The sequence below is a fragment of the Phascolarctos cinereus genome, unplaced genomic scaffold (genome assembly GCF_003287225.1).
Source record: "Phascolarctos cinereus isolate Bilbo 61053 unplaced genomic scaffold, phaCin_HiC Scaffold_726;HRSCAF=1367, whole genome shotgun sequence".
Taxonomy (NCBI): Eukaryota; Metazoa; Chordata; class Mammalia; order Diprotodontia; family Phascolarctidae; genus Phascolarctos; species Phascolarctos cinereus.
This window is the reverse complement of record NW_027556098.1, coordinates 350,956,264-350,981,940: the sequence shown is the minus strand read 5'-3', so window position 1 is coordinate 350,981,940 and position 25,677 is coordinate 350,956,264. Positions and strand designations below refer to the sequence as shown.

The window sequence follows — 25,677 nt, the reverse complement described above, 5'->3', positions numbered from 1 at the left end:
ACCTGGTGTTGGGCTGGAATCAGCAAGGCTGGAACTTTCAGGCAATTCTAATTACCTGCTTTTTCTTGCCTTTAGCTTTCTTAAGCTCCTTTTAGATGGGTACCGCAGGGTGTTTATCTGCTTGGGGCCCCTTGCAGTGCTGCCTCCCTTAGATCTGCTGAGGCACTGGGAGGCTCCTTTGCTGTAGAATGCTGAGGCACCTGGTGGTTTTCTGAGCTGGTTTCCACCTGGTTCACCTGCCCTCACTGAGGCACTGAGAGCTCTAGGTGTTGGTGTTTACCTGTACTGCCACCCGTGCTTCAGGATCTCCTCCTGGTTGGCAGTTTGAGGCTGTAGGGTTCTGACAGCTTACCTGGTGTTGGGCTGGAATCAGCAAGGCTGGAAGTTTAGGGTGATTCTAGGTTGCTTTCTTCACCTCCTTTCAGATGAATGCTGCAGGGTGTTTATCTGTCTGGGGCCCTTTGTAGTGCTGCTTCCTTTATTTTTGCTGAGGCACTGGGAAACCGATTTGCTGTAGAACGCTGAGGCATCAGGATCTCCTCCTGGGCTACTGTTCTGGTGCTCCCTGTCTTTCTTCTGTTTCAGCTGTTCTAGGGTTTTTTTCTGGGGTGATATTTTCTGAGTTTTCAAAGGTTTATAGGGGAGGGTGAGAGCAACTATGTTTTTACTCTCCCATCTTGGCTCCTGGAAGCGGAAGTCTGGTGGATTCTTTCAATGGCTATTTGACCATCTGGTTTTAAGAAATCAAGGAAGTTTTCCTTAGATAATTTCTTGAAAGATGCTGTCCTGGGGCAGCTAGGTGGTGCAGTGCATAGAGTACCAACGCTGGATTCAGAAGGACCTGAGTTCAAATCTGACCTCAGACACATAACCCTCACTAGCTGTGTGACCCTGGGCAAGTCACTTAACCCCACTGCCTAAATCCCCACCCAAAAAAAAAAAAAAGGAATGATGCTGTCCAGGCTTTCTTTTTTTGATCACGGCTTTCAGATAGTCCAATAATTCTTAAATTATCTCTCCTGGATCTTTTTCCCAGGTCTTTTTTTCCCACAATGATGTATTTTACATTTTCTTCAATTTTTTTCAATCTTTTGACTTTATCTAATTGAGTCTTGATGTCACATAGAATCATTAGCCTCTACTTAGCCCATTCTAATTCTTAAGGAATTATTTTCTTCAGTTGGCTTTTGTACTTCCTTTTCAGTTTAGCCAGTTCTGCTTTTAAAGGTCTTTTTTTTCCCATGTATTTTCCATTTGCTCAATTCTATTTTTAAGTAGTTGTTTCATACAGTGGATTTTGGTATCTACTTTTCTATTTGGCCAGTTCAGCTTTTTAAGGAGTTTTCATTTTCCCCCAAGCTGTTGACTCTTTTTACCCCCTATAATTCTCTTGCATAACTTTCATTTCTTTTTCTATTTTTCTTCTACCTCTCTTATCTGATTTTTAAAGTCCTTTCTGAGCTCTTCCATGAGGACTTTTTGGGGTGCAGAACAATTCATTTTTCTCTTTCAGGCTTCACGTGTAGATGTTTTCACATTTATGTCCTCTTATAGTGCCTGTATTTTGATCTTCCCTGTCACCATAGTAGCTTTCTATGAGCAAAGCTTTTTTGTTTGTTTGATTCATTGATCATTTTTTCAGCTTATTTATTGACTTTTTAAATTGAGCTCTGATTCTGGGGTACAGAGGCCACTATCACAAGCTTCTTGCTTAGGAGGCCAGGGAGCTGGTCATGGCCTTCTGCACAGGGACTTCCAGGATTGGGAGCTTACCTGCTGGTATCACCCTGCCTATTCTAGCCAGCTGTGCCAGGGCCTCTGGGCCTGCCAGGTCTGACCACTTACCTGCTGCATTGGGGCTGGAGACCTCATAGCTGGCCTGTTGTGTAAGAACTATTGAGTAAGGACTGTGGGGCCTGAGTTGTTGATGTCTATTAAGGCTAGGGGCCTCCCACTGGTTAACCCAGATACTGCCTATTCTGGGCTATACTCCCCTCTTACCCAAGTGTGACAGACTTTTCCTGATGTATTTCTAAGTAGCCTTGGGCTGCAAAATTGCTCTCCCCATTCTGTGGATTCTGTTGCTCCAAAAAATTTTGGAGGTGTGCTTTAAAGTTTTTTGAGGGAAATTTGGGGAGAGTTCAGGCAACTTCTTGTCTTTTCTGCCTCTAATCCATCCATTTTTGAGAGCAATCTGGAATTATACCCAAATACTTACTACACTGCTTATACCCTTTGACTCAGCAATACCACTAATAGGTTTGTTTACCAAGTTGATTAAGGAAAAAAGAAAAAGAACCTGTATGTTCTAAAATATGTATAGCAGCTCTTGTTGTGGTGGCAAAAAAAAGGATATTAAAAGGAATGTCTATCAATTGGGGAATGGCTAAACAAGTTGTGGTATATGATTGTGAGGGAATACTACTGTGTTATAAGAAATAATGAGCTGGTTGGTTTTAGAAAAAAATGGAAAGACTTACATGAAATAATGAAAAGCAAAATTAGCAGACCAAGAAAATACTGTATATAGTAATAGCAATGTTGTTTTAAGAACAATTTTAAGCAACTAAGTTATTTTGAGTATTATAAATCTTCAAATTAACTATAAAGGATTTATGAAGGAAGCTGCTATCTGCCTCCAAAGAAAGAATTGACAAAATAAAGAACATTTCCGTTTATATAGAACAAAAATAAAAAAGGATGCACTATAAAATTCTGCTTTCTAATAGAGTAGCTTTGAAAATGATGTCTGGTACTTATTATATAGTTTTTCATAAAAACAAAAAACCCAAAATGTAAATTCATAGTTTCATAGTGAATTCTCTTTTTTTATGTTGTGCTGGGTACATGGAAATGCTCTCTTTTTTGTCTTTATGTATCTAAGTTCAAAATTTTAGTTAAAAACATTTTAACATGAAGAGTTGAAAACAACTGAAATGGCAGATTAACAACAAAAACAAGAAGCTCCAAATAATATGAGTTGCTAAACACCAGTATGGAGGACAGTCAAATATGGGATTCTTTTTGCTGGAGTTATTTAGGAACCCCCCCCCCCACATAAAAGTGTACATGTGTTTGATACATTTATAATTTTTTTCAAGATACAAGGACATGGGCAAGGCATACTCTAGGACCACCCAGACAAAAGAGATCCTATTACTCACATCAATCTGTCCTATAGTCACTAAAGAGATTAAATTTCCCAGCCAATTTAAAAAGGTACTAATATCTGTGATGTTTTGAAATAGTCCAGATTTTAATTCCATTGATTGTCCCATGAGGGACAATGCTATTGTCTTACTCTGGGCTTCAAGGTAGTTCCTCAATCAGTCCTAGAGGGTTTGATGTCACAATTTTAATGAGACATCCCATGGTCCAGTCTCCAGCAATTGTCTTGGGAGTAGCTCACTTTTCAACAAGCTCCAGGAGTCCCAAAGTAAAAGCAGGAGGCTGAACCACTGTAACCTAAGTGTGATGCTCTCAGAGAAGCTGACTTAGCTCTTTGAGATTCCCCACAACAGTCACTATCTATTTTCAGCTAGGATTCCAGTTTCATTCTGGTGAGTCCTATATTTGTAGGGAAGCTATGATGGGTTGGGGGGGAACTATGAATCAATGGTTTAGTGGAAAGAAAAAATAGTTTGGCAAACCTGGCTTTCAAGACCTGACTTTGCCACATAACATTTTTGTGCAGTTGAACAAGCATTGTTTCCATCTCGCCCTCACTCCACCCCAAGTACAGCTTTCAGTTTCCTAATCTATAAAGCGAGGAGCTGAATTTAATCACACCTAAGTTCTCTATCAGCTTTCACATTCTGTGATTCTCTTGGGAAGGGAAAAAAATAATTTTCAGGGGCAACTAGGAAAATGGGTCTGGGTCATCTTTAAGGAGAGAAAGCTAGTGTAGTTGCTTTGTGTTCACAAATTTCCTTTTCCCCTACACATGCCAGGACTCACAAATGTGAGCAAGCAATTTCTAACGTGTTGGTTCACATTCCTCTCTGACTGCTAGGTGTTTCTTTGCTACTGATCTCTCATCATTCATCTCTCCAATCCCTCAAGTGACCCCTCTTGAATAAAACAGAAATTTTTCACCAGAAGTCAGGATTCATCAGCATCTGTTCACATATTAGACACATATTAATTATTTAGGATTGACTGACCAACATCTATTCCCCTGTCTTCTCCTAGGATATACTACTCTAATCTGGGGACCCAGGGCTCGCTGTTACTGTCTGAATGATCTAGATTTTATCATTACACAATCTTAGGATTATTGGAAAGCCTTTTATTCCAGGGATGAGCAAATCTTTATTATAAAAAGCCAGATGGTAAATATTTAAGGCTTTGTGGGCCAAGAGCAAAATCTAGAAAATATGTAGGAACTCATATAACAAGAAAGAAAAATAATCTATAAACTTCTATGAGTGAAATTGAAAATATAATGACATTAATTAAGTATAATTTTGGTAATACCAGTCTACTAAGATGAAGAATGGAATTTTTTGGGGAATAACATTTTGCTTAATAAAGTTTCAAAGTTATTATCACCTATCATGAAATCTATTATCAATGTTCATCTGTTAATGCTGATCTATAACAGTATATTGAAGCAGTTAAAAAGTTCAGTGGATAGATTTCTAAGTTTGGAGTCAGGAAGACCTGAGTTCAAACCTAGTCTTAGACACTTACTGGTTATGTGACCCTGGCCAAGTCACTTAACCCCGTTTGCCTCAGTTTCTTGTCTGTAAAATGAACTGGAGAAAGAAATGTAAACCACTCCAGTATCTTAGCCAACCCCCCCAAAAAAAAACCCAAAAAACACTAAAGGGGTCATGAAATATGATGAAAACTGAACTCTAAGATAAAAGAATATTACATAATTTATTGCTGAAAATGTCTTTTCATGCAGATATGTACTTCCAAATCTTGATATGAATCCATGATCATATGGTTTTAAATATGCATATTCACCATTTGAAAGACATTTATAGAATTATATTAGATTCTTTTCTTGACATTTGCCTTTTAGCATGTGATTAGATTGCAAATTATTTATAATTGAAGGTTAAATGGAAGCTGTTCAATTGCATAGTTAAATGGATTTTCAAAGATCAAAAGTCTTTTGTAGCTACATCAAGGTCTGATAAATGCTTCTAGAAATGTATCTTGAACTCAGAATGTATATTTCCCAAAAATTTGTGTGGAGATAAAGATCTTATTTCTCAATTTAGCCTTTGATCACTTGGGAAGTGTGAAAATCAGTTTCACATTTTGTGATTAAAACATGTTAGTTTTATGTTGAATCTATTAATTTATGTATGAATTTATTATGTTGAATTATTTATTATATATTCATTTTATGTTGAATTTATTAAGAAACATTATTAAATCTGCAATAAAAGCTAATCTCCAAAGACATTCAATGTTCCATAATAGTGGCTTGAATATTTTTCTTCTCATGCAGAAAATTTTAATCTTGTCCCTGAGCTCAAAACCATAATGATACTTTTTTTTTTAACATTTTCCTGTTTTGGAATGATGGATATAAGCTCATAATAAAAAATAAATATTAATTATTGATACATGTAGGGCATGTAAAGCATTGTTGATTCATATCTGCATCATTAAATTTGTAATGGGGCAACTAGGTGGCCCAGTGGGTAGAGCACCAGCTCTGAAGTCAAGAGGGCTAAGTTCAAATATCATCTCAGACACTTGATATTTACCAGCTGTGTGACCCTGGGCATGTCACTTAATCCCAATTGCATCAAAAAACAAACAAACCCAAAAAACCATGAAATTTGCAGTGCATCAAGCAGCAGCATATGAAAGAGCCATGCACTCTCTCTGTTGCAATTACTCCACACTGCTGTTACAGTGCTGAAGCAGACATACGCCAAACAAATGAATGTGGATGTGTTCCAATGAAATTTCATTTTAAAATGTAAATGCCATTCTTAGCTTATAGACCACAAGAAAATAGGTGGCCAGCAAGGTTCGAACTGTGGCCTGTAGTTTATCTACTCCTCTTCTGATCCATCCAAATATTTGGCTACAGAGTTAGACATTTTTCCCTTACCTTATGCCCTTGATTAAGGAGAAGTGGTATCTTTACCTTTCACTTATGTGATAGTGTCTCAGAAAGGGAAGAGAGAAGCTCGTGGGGACATACACCCTCCTTCTTCAAAATGTCTGGCTCCAAAACCCTCACATTGACCATTTTTCATTGGTGAAGTTATTGCTATTGATCTAAATTACAGAGTGAGAAGTTTCCAAGATGAAATTTAGAAGAGAAAAAGAAAAAAATCCAATAAGGAGGAAGAATGGGAGTTGTCTAAAGAGACTAATGTAGATACACAGGAAATTAATCTACTACATTAGATTTTTAAATTGTAAGAGAACACAGAAGCTAGAGATTGACTAGAGATCTTACCAGGTGAAGGTACAATCAACAGATGTTCTGGAAAATTATTTTTCACTTCTTTGAACTAGATTATTTTGCAAGGTTCTTTCAGTCTCTGAGGTGTATTTCTGTGAAACATCAAGAATAGGTTTTCATGTAAGTTAATGTGATTATAAAAGATTTATTTACATATATATTTATTATAATGTTGTATTATATTGTACTCAGACTAGAATGGGTGACTCCCAGTTTTTCAGTCTATTTTTATCTCCCTAAAGAAATCCTTCTCTAGAACTGGCTAATATAATTTCCTTCTCAATTTGGAGCTTACAACCTCATATCATCTCATTCCCTTGTGGTTTCTTCAGTTAATTTGAATGTCACATCTCTCCCCAGAACACTAAAGTATTTAGGAAATAGAGAATTTGGGATTGTGCATATCAATCAAGTTATAAATCCAAACTTTTGGTAATCTACCCCAATTTCCTTCTTTTTTTGGAGGCAATTGGGGTTAAGTAACTTGCCCAGGGTCACACAGCTAGTAAGTGTCAAGTGTCTGAAGCTGGATTTGAACTCAGGTCCTCCTTATTCCAGGGCTGGTGCTCTATCCACTGCACTACCTAGTTGCCCCTAATCCACCTCAATTTCTAAGTGAGAATCATATATTTGTCTTCCATGAGAAGGAAAATGGAAAAGGTGGTCAGAGACAATGAAGCTATTGCCTTATAAAACATATTAGAAATGTGTCCTCAATTAAAAACAAATTCAAATTGATATCTAGTTTGTCCTTTACCTCCAAAATCTATAAAGGAATCAGCATAATCATCTTAATAGTTCTGAACATATTATGTCTCTAAGCATCTTGTGTATTTCAGAGAATCATTTCCCACTAGTAAATGATTCTTTCGATGTCCTTTGTTCTGGCCTGCTTTTATCAATTTCCTTAGCTCCTGTATAAGGGGGAACTCCAGATGGGAAGGGTTAAGCACGCATAGATTCCTGGAGCTCTCTCTTCCTTGAAATGTCACCTTTTACTCCTGGAAAATTTATGATTATTTGTTCTGGAATCTAAGGGGATATTACTTTGGCTAAGAAGGGTCTGTAAAGTCACTATGATCATGCACATATATGTATATATGCGTGCATGTGTGTGAAAATATATATTAACTCATATAAATATACATATATAATTACACTGTACATACATATATACACACACACTTGTGTGTATGTGAGTTTCTAGACCACAGATTTCTTATCTTGCAGTAATTCAAATGTAGCCAAAGATGGGTTTGATACCCATAATTTACAGAATATCCAGTTTTGATTTCTTTTATTGCATGTTGAAGCCAAGGAAAAAGAACAAATACTTATTATATGCCTGCTATGTTTCAGACACTAAGCTATGAACTATATAATATCTCATTTGATCCTCATAAACACTCTATAAAGTAAATGCTATATTATCCCTATTTTGTAGTTGAGAAAACTGAGGCAGAAGGAAATAAAGTAATTTTCCCATGGGTAACAAGGCTAGTAAAGGTCTGAGGCCAGATTTTTAACTCAGGTCTTCCTGATTCCAGGCCTTTCTCTCTACTCAGTGTGCCACCTAGCCACTACTCTTTCTGACTCAGAAGATTTCTCATTTAGATTTCAGTTCATCCTGCACTGACCTAGCTATAGCTACTTCAGCACCAGCCCCTCAAACTCAGGTACTCCCTGTATTCTTACATTTTCTGTCTGGGTGATTTTCCCCAAATATTATCCACCAGATAGAAATTAATTGTCCCCCAGCCTGAAATTTATCTCTGTGACTTGTAATTACAGACTAGCCCTAGCAGCTTATGTCATTATCAGTCATCTGTAGTCACTGATAGACACCATAGGTCATCGAAAATAATTTTATAGAAGATAAGATTTGAGCTCATTCCTGAAAGAAGCCAGGGTAAAATTTACAAAGTCATGTAATTTGAGAATTATTCTCAAATTGTCTTTGTCGACATATTCCTGAGGACTCCTACGTAAGAGAGAGGGACTTTCAAAATTCCTTCATTACAAATAAACAAGAGCAGAAATACTTGAAATACATAACTGAGGATGCAGCTGATGATGAATGAGACATAATCATAGAAGAAAATTATCACCCATAAGGATGAGGTGTGATTAAAAAAAAAAGTTTACCCCTCTTTATAACCTTTTAAAAAAATCATTATTCAAATCCCATGAACAACTAACTCTTTATAACTGGGATGTTATTTTCACTTGCTGGGAATGAAAAAAATAAGTATGTAGTCTTTAAGCCACCAAACTGATCCAAAAAGAGGGTTCCTAAGTGGGAAAGGATATCCTTCAGGAATTACTAGAAGTCCCAATATTAAAACCATATGGCACACACACAAGAACTAGGTTTCCTAGAGTTATCATGTCTATTAACACATTAACTCCACTTCCCAACCCCTTAAGAAGCAAACAATGTCATATTGAGCATTCCTTTACCAATCCCTCTCTTTTTTACCTTTAGGAAATGACTCAGGGGAGAATCACTGGAGAGCTCTATCTTATTGTCCTCCTGTTGTTTCTAATACTGTTGTTGACCTTGGCCTTCTGCTCACAGACAGTGTTCTCTGTCAGCCCAAGTTCCAATCTACAACACTGAGCTTCCTGTGGGATGGTGAGAGCAGTAAGATTAGTCATTCCAAAACAAGTCATCATACCAGCAGTCTCTTCTCTCTGGACAAACCTGAGAAGTCTTAGTGAGGACAGAAATCTTTAGTCATCATGGAGATGCCCAACACCTCATCTCTAGACCCTCCAATGGTAACCCTGATTGGGATCCCTGGTTTGCAGCACGTGCAGTTCTGGATTGGGTTCCCCTTTTGTGCCTTGTGCATGGTAGCTCTGCTGGGCAATGTGCTCTTGTTGATAATTATTCCCTCAGAACGCAGCCTCCATCAACCTATGTATGTCTTTTTGGCTGTGTTAGCTGCCAATGACCTGGGTCTCTGTGCTTCCATAGCCCCCAAGATGCTTGCCATATTCTGGTTCAGTGCTTGCACCATGACTTTTGATGCTTGTCTTACACAGCTTTTCTTTATTCATGCCCTCCAGGGCATGGAATCAGGTATCCTGTTAGCCATGGCCTTTGATCGCTATGTGGCCATCTGTAACCCCCTCCGTCACTCAGCTATCCTCACACCATCTGTTTTGGGTCAGCTGGTTGGGGTGGTAGCAGCCAGGGCTGTAATTTTGGTGAGTGTGGTGCCTGTCCTGCTCAAACGCTTGCACTTCTTCCATTCCACTACTGTAGCTCATTCATACTGTGAGCACATGGCTGTGGTCAAGCTGGCTGCTGTAGATATCTGGATAAATAAGGCCTTTGGTCTATTTGTGGCTTTTTCTATCTTGGGCTTTGATATGGTCTTTGTCCTTGTATCTTACACCCTGATTCTCCAAGCTATATTCTGCCTTCCTCAGAAAGAGGCAAGGATCAAAGCATTCAATACTTGTACAGCCCACATTTTTGTTTTCCTTGAATTCTATGTTCTTGCCTTCTTCTCTTTCTTTAGCCACCGATTTGGCCACGTAGCACCATATGTGCACATCCTTTTGTCTACCATCTACCTCCTTGTGCCTCCAGCACTTAATCCCATTGTCTATGGTGTGAAAACTAAGGAGATCCGAGTCCGAGTGGTAAGAATATTTGTCCCAAAGTATTGCTCTATCAAGTGAGTTAACATTTCCCTCCATGGCCATGGGAAGGATAATTTCCCTCCTAGGATTAGGCCCGTAATTGAGATTTCCTGGCTGGTTGACCATCCATATGCTCTTCGTATTAATTTTATGCTTCCCTAGTGGACGTGGCTGCTCCATGATGTAGTGAGGGGATTGGAGTACTACAGGAACAGATGAAAACATAAATTAGAACTCTGAAATATGAGAGGACTAGTGTCTATATCCCCTCTGGAAGTTATTGCAGAAACTAGAGGCATGACCATTGAAAAGTGAAAGGCTAAGGCCAGATCATTCTTTCACCTAGGTGAACAGTTCATGAATATTAAGGGACCAGGCATAGACCTTTAGCAAAAGATCAGCTGTCAGGGACAATTAAAGAGCTGCTGTATCTGGCAGAGATTGAGCTAAATTATTTCTGGACTTTCCCCAACACTGTGGTTCTAGGATATTATAATATTCATGGCTAGAAGGACAGACTGATAATGGCATTGTACAGCACAAAAGTATACATATTGAGAGTCAAACTTCATTGCTTTGCCTGGAAAATGTCAATTATGTTGTCTACTACCTGTATGACTTTAGTCTAGTCATGTAAAATTTTAGGATTTCAATTTCCTCATCCATGAAATGGGGAAATTAGAAGAGATGACCTCTGAGGTCCCTTTAGCTCTAGATTTATGATGTTATATAACAGATTTCCAAGCCTGGCACAGCTGCTATATATTTCACTTTTATTTTGTTTAGATTCTTAATAAAGAGGAGACTGTAGTTGATAAGAGTACTCTTTTCAATAATGCATTTCTGTTATTTCTTTCAACATTCTCTTAATCTCAAGACCAGACATGTGAAAAATTATTCTGAAACCTTGAGATCAGAAGATCATAAGACAGAAAGAAACTTTGTGAAATGATTAATAAATGGGATAGTTAGCAAATTAGAGAGGGGAAAAGTTTGATAGATGTATGAGAACTATTTCACTAGGCTTTTCCACAGAGACTTCAGATAACATGATGGTATCCTTAAAAGCCAAATCAAATGTGTGAGAAGGGCAATTTTGGCTTTCAGTTTGTCTTTACAGTTGTAATAGTCATTCTATGATAAATTTCTCCATATGGAGTAATGAAATTTGTTTGTTTAATATATGAGGATGTACGATATAAACTACAAAAAATACAAAAGAGACAGAGGCAGGGCAGCCAGGTAGCATACTAGATAGAGCACTGGCTCTGAAGTCAGGAGTATCTGAGTCCAAACCCAGCCTCAGACTAAACACGTGACACGGTTACTAGAGGTGTGACCCTGGGCAACTCACTTAACCCCAATTGCTTAAAAAAAACAAAAACAAAGCAAACAAAAAAAAAAAACCCAAAAGAGACAGAGGGTGAGGAGCAATATATTTCTTGTAATAATATCTTATCTGTCATTTTGTGAAGAAACTTTACAAATAATTCTATGAGGAACTGGAAACTTTCAGTGCATTCAAGAGAGACTACGGACTAGATGTATTCACCAATATTGTCATTAAGTGTGAGGTAAACATAGACTTAAAAGATGAGTGAACTGGAACACTTATGGTAGGAAGCAGGACAACTGCAAAATCAGTGACACACACACACACACACACACACACACACACTTGTTTGTAACAGCAACCACCATGGGGCAGGGGAACAGAGGGAAGAAAAAAAAGGAAAATAAAAGGAAGTTATGTGAAAACTTTATTATATATTTAAAAGGAATAGCAAGCTCTACATAATAGATTTGAAGTTTCATGTACAATCATCTTTTTTTCCTATTCTACTATTTTATGGAAATATTTGTTTTATTTCTTAAGTTCAGAATAACACACACTCACACACACACATAATATTTAAATCAGATCAAATTAAATACTATTTTAGTACAACTTTCTATACCACAATTTGTTCACCCATTCCATATTCAATGGGTACCCACTGTCTTTACATTTTATTTTCTACTATGAAAAGTTCTGCTGTAAATATTTTTGTAAATCTGTGGCACCATATCTTATTCTCTGTATCGGCTGTCTGGTCTCCAGCTTCTTGAGAGAGGAAGAAAGAAGGGCATCATACCATCATGCCCTTATTTCCTACCAACTTTCCCTGAGTCTCCTGCCCATTTCATCACAACTATCTTTGGAAGCTGTGGTAAAAGGAGAGAGTACCAATCATAGCTCCTCACACATTCTACCTGGTGTTTAGTATACTTCTGAAGAGAAGAACCTTTTTAGTCTCCTGCTGTTTGGTTCAAGGAGGGGAAGCCATTCCAGCCACTATTCTCTCACAGTAGCCACTTGTGTCTTTTACATTTTCTCCAGTCTTCTCTGGGAAATAGTGAAAGGCCATTCAAATCTTTTATTTTCCTGATGTTTAAGATAGGAGAGTGGGTGTTATTCGATCAGGTTTTAAATTTGGTCTCCAGCCCTGGGGGAAGGAAAATATCACCATTCTTTCTGGTACAAGTTCTTGCCCCCTTGCCTTATTTGCCCAAGGCTTTGAAAGGACTAGAACTTCAGGTCACAGCTCTCTTGACATCTTTTTCTCTTAATGATTAACATGATTTCCCTGGTCATATTCTCCCTCGTCCTGTGATCCTGAATCAAAATAGATCATTACTTAAACCCCATTATTCATCCCCCATTGCTGGATTCTTTATTCCCACTTACCTCAATATACCTCCTACCTTGTCCCACTTCAAAATTAGTTACCCCCTTCCACTATGCTCTTTGGAATGCCTGCTCCATAAGCAGTACACTTTCTTCCATCTTAAAACTTTTTATTTACAACTACTTCCATCTTCTGATTCTCACTGAGAACTGGCTACACCCTTATTACACAGTCTCTCTGTCTATACCTTCTTGCATTAGATGAACTTTAACTCATTCCCCCAACTCTCTAATCAAGGTGAGGAAGTTAGAATGCTTCTTGCTCCCCATTGCTACTTCTAGGTTTTCCCACTCCCACCATATCTCAATGATATCACTTCCTTTGGGGTTACTCAGTCCATGTCTTCCACCAAATGAACATCCTAATAGCTGCTGTCTGTAGATCTCCAAAACAATCTACTTCCTTTCTAAATAAGTTCAGTATTGGTTAATAATCTTTCTGTCCTCCCCAACTCCTTCCTTTATATTAGAAGATTATATAATATGCATGTATATTTATATGCATGTATGTCCATATACACTTACATATACATATATACATAGACACATATGTATATATACATACATATACATACACACACCAGACCCCATGATTAGCCATTTCTACTCTACATTATCCTCTTCTTTTTGTCATATTGTTGACCTTGTCCTTCTAATCTTTAGCTTTGTATCACTCTAATGATCCACTAACTTCCCTCACACACATGCTGACCAAAGCTGAAGAAATTCATGAAACTGTGATGATTTGGTTCACCACAAATATATGTAACAGTACCTCAGCTGGGTCCTCACTGCTGCTAGGAAATCTTTTTATAACCCTTAATTAGCTCACTATTCTGCTAACTATACTGGTTTCCAGACCTTTCATCCCATTTTAAAACTTTCATGGCTCCCCTGACTCACTGTCACCTGAGAACCTTGTCCAATATTTCACTGAAAAAATGAAGACATTTGCCAAGAGCTCCCTCTTCTCCCCTTATTATCTCATAATACCCAGATGCTATCTACCACTACTTCCTCCTTCACTCTCAATAGATTGTGAGTTCCTTGAGGACAGGGACTACCTTCTGACTATATAAATACAAATATATATATACACACATTATATATATATATGTATATATATATGTATATATATATTATATATACACACATATTATATATATATACACACACACATATATATATATATATACACATATATATGTATATATATGTATATGTATATGTATATGTATATGTATGTGTGTGTGTATATATATATATGTGTGTGTGTATATATATATATATGTGTGTGTGTGTGTGTGTGTGTGTATGTGTATGTGTATATATATATATGTGTGTGTGTGTGTGTGTGTGTATGTATGTATATATATGTAATATATATATATATATATATATATATATATATATATATATGTATGTATTCCCAGGACTTAGCACAATGCCTGGAACATAGTAGGTACTTCATTAACGTTTATTGACTCACTGACTCACCCTAGTCAGGAGGAGCGACCTTTCTCTTTGTGAAAGTCAAATTTTCCTCATGCACAAATGATTCCATTCACTTACTTTATTCTTTCCCATGCCTTTTTTCCCCCATCTAATCTATTTCTTCTTTCACAGCTGTGATGAATGTGGAACTATGTTTTACATGATAGCATATATATAGAGTATATCAAACTGCCTACCATTTTCAGAAGACTGGAGGGGATGGAAGGAAAATTTCTCATGTGACAGAGGAGAAAATTTGGAGCTCAAAATCTTATAAAAATGAGAACTAAATTTTTTCTTGATATGTAATTGTGGGAAAAAACAAAATGCTACTGAAACAAAAAAAAAATTGAGACCTTTCCAGGTGTCAGCAACTAAGGATCATTTAAAGTATAATTCAAATTACTAAATACAATCTAATCTCACCTTCCCCTGTTCTCTTTTGGGCCAACTATGTTTTCCTCATGTTGCACCTATCAAAAGTATATCCACAAAGGCTACTCTAACAGAGCTCCCTCTTCGCCTTGAGCACAAGGACAGTCTTTTTCCTTATTTGTATCACCAGACCTTAGCACTGTGCTTTCAACATAGTAAGTATTTAATAAGTATTTGTTGAATTGAATTGATGAGGATGGTGTTCCAGCAAGAGGGAATGGAACTTTGAAACAGTTACGAGTACCAGGAGATAGTTGATCCCTAACACCTGGGAAGAAGAGAGTATCCAGAAGAAGGAGATTGATCAACACTTGTTTGTCAGTTTTCCATGTATTCAAATTGGACTTCTTGCTGTTCCTCACACATGACCCTGCATTTCTTATCTCTAGAATTTTGGAATGGCTGCCCTTATTGAATTTCAATTCTTCCTCACTTCCAGGACTTAGAATTTTTTGTTCCCTTCTAAAGCTCAGCTCAAGCACCACATTCCATGTTAATTCTTATCTAATTTTTCAGCTGTTACTGTACTTTCCCCACCAAACTGCCACCTTATATTTACCTCTTATGTATTTTGTGTATGCTACTAATATTCATGCTGTTTCTGCCCGTTGAATGTAAGTACACTCTGAAAAGAGACTCTTTTAATTTTGTCTTTGGGTATGTCATGTCTGGCAGAAGATAAGGGATTCTTAATGATTAATTTATTGAATGATCTATAAAGCCCAAATATGATTTTTACAACTTATATCTATTATTCTTACTTCAAACCTTTAAGCTAGGTAGAAGTCAAACTGTGTAAATCCCACCCTTATACGTGATAGCCTTTTGAAGACTTGGAGACTAAAATTATTTTCTACAAGTAATCTATTTTTCAGACTTTTAGGTTTCCCATTTTTTTCCTGGTTCATTTGAATACAGTAAATTATTTCAATATTCATGAATAAAAATGTTCTTATGTATAGCATTGTCTTATTTTCTTTGTTGTCATAGAAACAATCAAGCAGTAAATAACTAGAGGTTTATCGGGAGGCCACAGTGTGTACAGGACCAGGATATTTTGGTTACCATTTTTATTCCTCTTAGTCTGATTGATGTATTACTTCTCTTATGTGTTCCTTCCCCATAATTTTCCTTTAGAAACCAATATTCCTTATCATAGATCCTCTACAAAAATGTGACACAGTTGAAATAATTATATTAATAACAAACAATAATAAAATGCTTTGACCATTCTATCTACTTTATTTTATGTCTAAATCTTAGCTCATTAAGGTATGGCTCACACCTATCCTTAATCACTGAATATGGGGTGAGAGTTTCTCTCTCAAGTATCATACATCTTAATCATCTTTGAAAGGGAGCAAAGAGTTGGCTACTACCTTGTATTTGTGGACTACATGTTGAATGGTATTTGGAAGCATTCCAAACATCAATTTACCACTCCACTTGGAACTTCCCTCCTAGGTCTTCTATCCCCAAGTTGGTTGGTGGTATTTTTAAGTATTGAAATCAGAAAATCAAGACACTGAGAACAAGAAATTCCTGGAAAAATGGAAAGTAGAGAAGAGAGGATAAAAAACAGAAGAAAAGGACTCAGAGGGAATGAAAATGAAAAAGAACAGTAAATGGGAGAGATGGAAAACAGGGGTGGGAATGGCTGAACAAGTTGGAGTATATGAATGTAATGGGATACCATTGTGCCATAAGAAACGATGAGCAAGCAGACTTTAGAATAACCTGGAACGACTTGTATAGACTGGTGTTGAGTGAACAGAAATAGGAGAACTTTGTACACAGAAATAGCCATGTTGTGCAGTGACTAACTTTGATAGACTTAGCTCTTCTCAGCAATGCAAGGATCTAAGACATCTCCAAAAGTCTCATGATGGAAAATGCTATCCACATCCAGAGAAAGAACTATGGAGTCTGAATGCAGATTGAAGCATACTATTTGCTCTTTTTTTCCCTTTTGTTTTGTTTCTTCTTTCTTGTGGTTTCTCCTATTGGTTTTAATTCTTCTTTACAATTTGGCTAATGTGAAAACATGTTTAATAGAAGTTTATTGTAAATATGTCAAGGCAGCAATATGCTGATGTACTGATTACTGGATATCAGCAATGGCTTCACGATGGGACCAACTTTTATTAGTATATTTTGGAATGAGATAAAGACAATTAAAATAGGTTAATATCAACAAAAGAGGTTGTGTCTCATTTCCTCTTCAAGATAGCAAGTATATGCCAATTTGCAGGTAGGGGTACAAACATCACAAGTAGGGGTGTATGACAAAGATCAGGTAATGCAAAAACTACAGACTAGGTGTCACCTTCTCCAACAGAAGCTCCCCCAACACTGACAAGCAGGACTGAGAAAAATGGGTCACTGAGTCAACACAACTTTCAATACTACCTATTGAATATAATTACATTCATTGAGCTCAGGAATTCCTTCCTTTTTATTTTTCCATCTCCTGTGCCTAGTACATAGGAGATACTAAAAAAAAAAAAAGAAAGAAAAGAAAAAGAAAAAAACATTATTAATTGATTGACATATAAAGTAAAAATCTCTTGACAATATCTAAATATCTTCCAAGATAATGCCTTCAGAGGCCAAGTAGAAAAAGTTCACCTTTTTTTCCCAAAAGGCAGCTCTTTGGATATTTGGAGACAATTATGTTCTCTATAAGTTTTCCCTTTTGGAGGTTTATAAACATCCCATTTTCCTCATTGGTTTTAATAAAGTCATCATTGCTGGTACTGCCCTTATTTATCACATTGGTATCTTCTTATTGCCACACCAAATTCTATGGGTAATTAATTCCCTAAGGCCTAAGAGAACCCAGGCTCTTCCTTAATCCCTTCCTCTAAATCTAATGCTCATATCTTACTTGTAGCTTGGCTTCCTACCCCAATCTAAAAACTTCTTCCTTTTAAAACCATTATTCTTCTGATGGCTCTGCTATAGAGTGCAATTTTTTAAGGAATATTTTAGTCTCATATTTTTAGTAGGGAGGAAATAAGACATCAGGAATAATCAGGACTAAAAATCATCATAATGGTGTCTTTGACCACTGTCTAAATTATGTTTCATAGCTGTACTTTGAAGAGAGTTGCACTTGGCATATGCAATATATTATCATAAATTAAAAAGACATCTCCACGTTAATGGTTGGGGGTGTTAATTCAGTGCAGGAAACTGTTGTTTGGAGTGAATATTCTTATCACCTTGACATGGATTTCCTTGGTTTTCACTCTGTAAACAATGGGGTTGAGAGCAGGAGGCACAAGGAGATAGAGAGTAGACAGAAGAATGTGGGCAAAAGGAACACACGGCCAAAACAATGGCTAAAAAAAGAGAAGAAAGCCAAGGCATAGAATTCAAGGAAGACAAAGATGTGGGCTATGCAGATGTTGAGTGCTTTCAATCGTGCCTCCTTCTGAGGTAGGTGAAAAACTGTCCAGATGATTAGGGTGTAGGAAACAAGGACAAAAACCATGTCAAAACCCAGGATAGCAAATGCAACAAACAATCCAAAGGACTTATTTATCTGGGCATTCCCAGCCACCAACTTGACCACAGCCATGTGCTCACAGTAAGAGTGGGCTGTGATAGTGGTATGGAAGTGCAAACGTCTAATCAGGATGGGCAATAAGCCAACCAATACAACAGCTCTTACTACCACTGTCAATATCATTCGACTTAGGATGGTTGGTGTGAGGATGACTGAATGCCTAAGAGGATCACAAATTGCCACATAGTGGTTAAAGGCCATGGCCAGCAAGATGCCTGACTCCATCCCTTGTAAAGTATGAATGAAGAATAGCTGAGTGAGGCAGGCATGGAAGGCCATGTTGCATGCAGTGAACCAGAAGATAGCCAGCATCTTGGGGGCTATGGCAGCACATAGGCCCAGGACAGTTGCAGTTAGCATAGCCAGGAAGATATACATAGGCTGGTGAAGGCTGCGCTCCCTTGAGATGATGGTCAATAGGAGGAAATTCCCCAGCAGGGCTGCTATGCAAAGGATACAAAAAGGGAATCCAATCCAGAAGTGTAGATGTGCAAGTCCAGGGATTCCAACCAGAGTCACTGTTGTTGGGTCCAGAAATGAGTTATTAGAGATTCCCATGATGACTAGCAATGAGTATACTCAGTATAATTTCTGAAGCCTGCTTAGAGAGGGCGATGTTCCAGGGGATCAGCAGTGTGCTCTGGGTGACAGCTGGGATGGAAGATGGGCAAGATGATTGCTTTTATCATCAACTCACTCTCAGAGGGTGTCCTGGGGACTGGAGACGGGATCCTGGTCTGACACATCTACCATTACTCTCGTGTCTAAGGTATCTGTGGCAGCAGTAGCTGAAGAGCAAAAACAATAGAATTCCACAAATCCCTCTTCTCTGAACTATGTTTGAAGACAATCAGAAGGGATATGAATTGGTTGGGGGACACTTACCTGGGAGGACGTTAGGGCCTAATGTGGAAATAAACACAAAGACTCTGGAATGTCAGCTTTTCTCCTTTTCCTCTGATTTTCATGGTCTTAAAGTTGAAAGAGGTCTTAGATGCCATACAATCTACTCCACACCTAGACAGAATTCCTTTGTACAGTATCTTCCATAAGTCATTCATCATTTGAAGATTTCAACTGTTAGGGAGTTCACTGTCTCTAGTGACCATTCTATTTATGGATACCTCTATTTATTGGTAAGTTATTCTTCACATACATCTCAATTCTTTTTTCTCTTCAATATGCATACATTGCCCATCCTTCTATAATTCAGTACCAATAATAATAACTTACATATAACACCTTAAAGCTTGTAAAGCACTACATGTATATTATTTAATTTTAACTTCACAATAACCCTGTGACTTTGGTAGTAGAAGGATTATAACCCATCTTCTACACATGTAAAAAACTGACATTTAGATACCTTAAGTGACTTACTCATGGTCATATAACTACCTAGTAATTGTAAGATGTGGAATTTGAATTCAAGGTTTCCTGACCCCAAATCCAGCATTCTATGCATGATGTCATGATATTAAAAACAATAAATTGAATTTCAACAAATGGGAGCAGTGATGAAAGACTTTGAAATAGAAGGCAGTGTGGAACAGGCTGTTGAATAGGTTGATGAAATTCAGGCAAGTACATACAAATGATGATGCCTACCTGCAAAGACACACGGAAATATTAGTGTTGACACAGACCTCCAAGACCATCTCATCTAACCCACCAATGAGTAAGAATATTATCCACAACATACTCAACAAATGTCCATCCATGTTTTTCTTTTACAAGAAAGCCTCCAGTGAAGGAGAGCCCACTCCAATGGCTGCTTATTCTACTTAATAGCACTAATGGTTAAGAATTTTCCCTTTAAACTAAGGCTAAATTTACCTTTTTTTTTCAATGTCCATTTGAAAAAGAGTGGTTTTTCCAATAAGGCAAAATGAAACCACCTGAAAAAATGAAATGTGAAAGTTCATTGATATTATTATGTTTCAATGAAAGAATCAGCTGTCATGAGGTGACATGGGTGTCAGGTAATTATTTTCCTGTGTTAAAGGAACAATACAAGTGTATCTTTGTTGAGAGTTTCCAACATCCATCTCCCTCACAAGGTAGGACAATAAATAGTAAGTATTTATGTGAGAATAGAGGTGGATCAACAAGTGTTGACAATTAATAGGCAAACTTCCTCAATCACTGAGAATGAACACGGGATGTATACATTCAGTCCAGAGGGTTGTAGGGGAGATTCATACATCACAATATTGTACTATAAGATGAGGGCTACCAGTCTCCTTCAGGCATCCATAGAGAATTAGACTAGTCTCAGCCAGTGGTTTCTTAAGGAAATAGGATTGATTAAGAAATGAAAAATAACTTTACCTGAGCTACATAGAATAAGTCCAACTCTAGGTATTTGGGAAGAAACCCTGAAAATATGTGCTCTTCACTGAAGCATGGTTTAATAGGCAAAATAAAGGTAAGGAAGAAAGGATAGTTGAATCAGGAATCCAGTCATGGTGATAGTGGCAGAAGAAAGATTGAGAGTCATAAAATGTCAGGATCATAGGTTTTTAGGGATAAAGGACCTCATAGTCCATTTAGTAAAGACCTCTCCCTTTGCAGATGAGTACAGAGCTGTCTGGAGAGGTCAAGCCACTTTCCTAAGGTGACACAGCAAGTAAGTTTCAGAGCAGAGGGATTTCAACTCAGGAGATCTGAATCCAAATCCAGCGCATTTTCAAGTGTTTTGATGGACAAGGAACTAACCAGGCACCAGGACCAATAAAGTCACTCAATAAATCAATGAAGAAACATTTATTAAGTGCCTACTATGTATAATACACTATGCTAAGCACTAGAGAAGCAGAGAGCTAGGTGCTGGGCATGAAAATAAAAATCTTCTTATATGAGGGGAAAAGACTGATACCGGCCCCGAATATCAGTAAGACTGTCAGTTCCTCCTTCTGTCTTTCCATTGGAATCAGAATGTACAATTGGTCATGAATCTTTAAATTTCCTCTATAGCCTGTACTCCAAAGAGAGTGGTTTGAAATTTTTTATGCTGAAACTCCCAATATTTGACACTATTTCCAGCTTCATGCTTTTTTTTTTTTGTTCCTGACCATCCTCATAGGACTGGGGTCATTGTCCCTCCTTCACAAACAGGGTCAGGGTTAAAACTGAACACTGTGAATAGAAAAGGTCTGCATGATTTGGACTATTGAGTCCTCATCCCCCACCCTTCTCTTTAGGCAACTATTTCATAAGATGGGAAAATTCAGCATTTACCACGGACACAGGCAAAGAAAAGAAAAAAACTATCCCTGCATCCAGCAGGATTTTGATGAGATATATGGAAAAATATCATAGCATATTAAGATTTTCAAATCATGTAATGGGTAATGGAAAAAGATCAGGAAATCGTTAAGAGAAGGAATAGGAAAATGCTTTGTCTGCACCAGATTAGATACAGCCTGCAAGAAGGCAATGTCTAATAGCCTTTCTCTTCCTTTGATAATCTTTTTCCCATCTTTTCAGGGGGACAGTCACTTCCTTGATTAGCAAGGCTTTTGTAGAAGGTGTATAGAGAAGAGGGAGATGGTCATAATCAGAGAAGAATGGGTGCTAGGGCAGCCAGAATGTACTCCTCAATTCTCAACATAATTGACATCTGAGAGAAAAGAAAGAAACAAGTGCCGTAATGGCTGAAGATTTTTAGCCATACACATGCAGTCCATCCCACTTATGAACTCAGCCCTTCATCTTAATTTTTTACTCCTGTCCTATACTCACAGAATGCCAGAACTAGAAGGCATGTTACAAATCATTAGGTTGTAAGCATGGATGAAGTCTTGAGAGCTAGACAGGAGAAATGACTTACCCAAGTGGATACATAGTTAGTCTGTGGCAGAGCAGGCATAGAAACTCAGCCTCTCCAATTTGTCAAGATATTGTTTATTTTTTGCTCTTCTCTATATTACTGCCCATTAAATCCCCAAGTCAGGAAATTATCCAGAGGGATTAAGGAGAGCTCCAGGTGACAAGCCAGAGTTGCATCAACTGAGGCAGCTCAGCTGTGAGCCCAACTGCTGAGCCAGGATGCTTATAGTGAACTCAGTCCCCTTGCCCCCACCTGTAACTACTTGGCACTCTCTGGGGAGTGAAGTAACTGATAACCACTAGGCTTTAAAATGCATAATTAAATTAATTAACCCCAAATCTCCCAGAACTGACTAGACTTTGCCAAAGGACTCAGGGTTATACAATATTCTCTGATCATGGAATTAGAATTTCTTTTTGTTTTTCCACAAAGCATCAGAAGTATTAGTCCCTTTTACCAAGAAGGAGAGGCAAGATGAAAGAGTACAGAAAGCAAAGCAGTTAAAGTAGTTCAGTTTTTTTTTTATTCATGTCAGACTTTGTGACTCCATTTGGGGTTTTCTTGGCAAGGATACTGCAGTGGTTTGCCATTATCTTTTCCCACACATTTTACAGATGAGGAAATTGAGGTAAACAGGGTTAAGTGACTTTCTAAGGGCCACACAGGTAGTGTCTGAGGTCAGATTGGAACTCAGAAGGAAGAATCTTCCTTACTTCAGGCCTAGCACTCTATCTACTGCAACTCCTAGCTGACTCTAGCTAAACTGTCCTCAATTTTTTTTTCTAAACAACTTTAAAATAATTTCTCAATATAATTTTTGAGCAAGTATTTTTTCTTTAAAGATTTACTTCTCAAATATATTGGGAACTGGGTAAAATTTATTAAAACAAAAAAAAAATTCCTTAATTGATAAATGGTCAAAGGATAAGAGCAGTTAGTTTACAGATGAAGAAATCAAAACTATCTATAGTTATATGAAAAAGTTCTGAATCACTATTGATCAGAAAAATGCAAATTAACACAACTCTGAGGTACCTCTTCACACCTATCAGAAATGACAAATGCTAAGGGGTGTGAGAGAAAATAGGTATATTAGTGAACTGTCAGAGTTGGGAACTACTCCAAACATTTTGGAGAAAATTTGAAACTATGACCAAATGTCTATAAAACCCTGCACATCTTTTGATCCAGCCATAACACTAGTAAGTCTGTTGTTCAAAGAGAACCCTCAAAAAAATCAAAGAAAAAATTAGGATCTAAATGTACAAAAATATATATAGCAGCTCTTTTTGTGGTGGCAAACAATTGAAAATTGAGAAGATACTCATCATTTGGGGAATCAAGTTGTGGCAAATGATTGTGATTGAATACTATCATGCTATGAGAAGAGACAAGAAGGAATGTTTCAAAAATAAAAATGGCAACATGTATATGAACTGATGCAAAATAAAGTGAAAAGAACCAGGAGACTGTTGTGCCCAGCAACAACAATGTTATAATGATGATCAACTGTGAAAGACTTGGCTATTTTAATCAATGCAATGATCCAAGACAATTCCAAAGGACTCATGATTTAAAAAAAAAAAAACCTATCTTCCACCAGAGAGAAAATTGATGGACTCTGAGTGAAAACTGAAATACAATTTTCTTTCTTCATTTTTCAAAACTTCTTTTGACATATGGTTTATTTGGAAATATGTTTTGCATGATTTCATATGTGTAATTAATATCATTTGCTTGCCTTCTTGGTGAGCCAGGGAAGGGTTTGAGAGAGAAGGAGAGAATTTGGAACTCAAAATCTAAAAAGAAAAGAGTGTCACAAATAAATACTCAATGTATTTTTTTAAGGAAAGGGAGGAGGGAGTTAGAACTTACCATGAATGTTTTTATCTGTGCATGTATGATTGCATGTTTGTGCCTGTGGGGAAAGGAGAGGCAAGAACATCAATAGTGACCTCTCAATTTTTGAACCATCTCATCCCTCTATAGTACCTAGACAGATGTGGATGGGATTTTGTAATTTTGCTCTCATTCTTAATTCTCTCTGGTGGCTGGTACCCCTGATCCTAGTGCCAGTGTTTCATGATTCAACTTCCTTGAAGCTATTTTTTTAAATCGTACAAGTATTCCAGTGTCCTTCTACTTTTTTTCTAGTGAAAACCTCAGTGGAAATAAGGAATGTGTACTTCCTCTCATGTAAAGCCCTGCTATACATTAAGGTTTCTTGTCTAGATAATTTCAGATGCTTTAGTTTTCCATTTTTAATCTTATTTCCTCACCTTTCACCATCTTAAATTGATGCTTTAGAATATATCACTGTTCTCATTTCTTTATGAAGGTAAGAACAGATCCTAGAAATCTGATTTCTGAACACAGCTAAGTACAATGACATGTTGTCCTTGTCATTTCATAACAGATGCCATATTATTAGCGCACTCCTATTATAGCAGGTTAACACAGTGTGGTGGAAAAATAGCCCAAGATGTAAAGCAGAAAACCTGGTTTCTCTTTTTGGGACTGATATTTCCTAACTATTCAAATATAATTGTATCAGTTCATCATCTACTGCCACTTCTATCCTCTCTGAAGTGGAGAAAATAATATCTATCCTCAGACTATTATTGTTAGTGGAGCTTCTCTTAAAATTAGGTGATTCTAGATTTCATTCACGTAGATATTTCTTACATGGAGAGATTTTAAGTTCACTGTGCCTTAGTGGACTGCCTTTCTGAGCTGTTGCAGCTGAAAAAAAAATCACTACCTAGAAGTCAACTTATTAGTAGAAATCAACCCTGTCATATTTAATTAACATTCTTGATTTTTTTTTATTGAATTGACTGTTGCAGAACCATTAGAATCATGGCTAATCTGAGTCCCCTCTTTTACAAATGGGAAAGCTGAAGGCCACAGGAATTAAGTGACTTATCCAAGATCTGAAGGGCAGAGAAAGAACTTGAATCCAAATCTTTTAACCATTTATCTATTGTTTGCATTATTGTCCAGCACTGTCATGTAATACCGTAGAGTGCTTTCATTTCTTTAATTCTATTTTTATTGTGACCTTAACAACCAATCCAAATTTAAGTATACAAAGAACAATAAGAAAAGGATTATAGGCAAAAATATAAACATTACATAGCCTATTTTAGGCATATCTTAAATTGATCAAAATAATAACCTTACCCTGTGTTGTTTCTGTCTACTTCTAAACTTCTTTTTAAACTTCTGTATATCGGTTTTGTTAATTCTTCATCCCATGGAGTGTTCAGAAGATGGAGTCACATTCTGACATTCAGCAAATACTCAGAGTTCGTAAAGCTTGGTAGGGCATGGCAGAGTTTGCACTCCCCAGGCCTATGCTGAAAGATTATGTCCTGCCTCCAGGTCATAATAGCACATCAGAGTAGGTCTTCTGTGTAGTTGATGATTCAATGAAACACACACACACACATACATGTACACACACACACACACACAGAGAAATATGTGTGTGAATACTTTTGGGAAGCTATAGTGCTAAG

General features: G+C 37.2%; 2 protein-coding genes across 2 annotated transcripts; one reads left to right on the top strand and one right to left on the bottom strand.

Annotated features, from left to right (window-relative positions):
• The first annotated feature begins 9,184 nt into the window (after positions 1 to 9,184).
• LOC110195095 (olfactory receptor 52A1-like) lies at positions 9,185 to 10,135 on the top strand. Its single transcript, XM_020967742.2, has one exon. It carries the CDS (start codon positions 9,185 to 9,187, stop codon positions 10,133 to 10,135), a length of 951 nt encoding a protein of 316 aa, XP_020823401.2.
• Positions 10,136 to 17,935: 7,800 nt separating this feature from the next.
• Positions 17,936 to 18,882, bottom strand: LOC110195097 (olfactory receptor 52A1-like). The gene is given in 2 exon segments (XM_020967743.1): positions 17,936 to 18,081; positions 18,084 to 18,882. Coding segments are annotated over 2 exon segments (945 nt in total).
• Between the last annotated feature and the right edge of the window lie 6,795 nt (positions 18,883 to 25,677).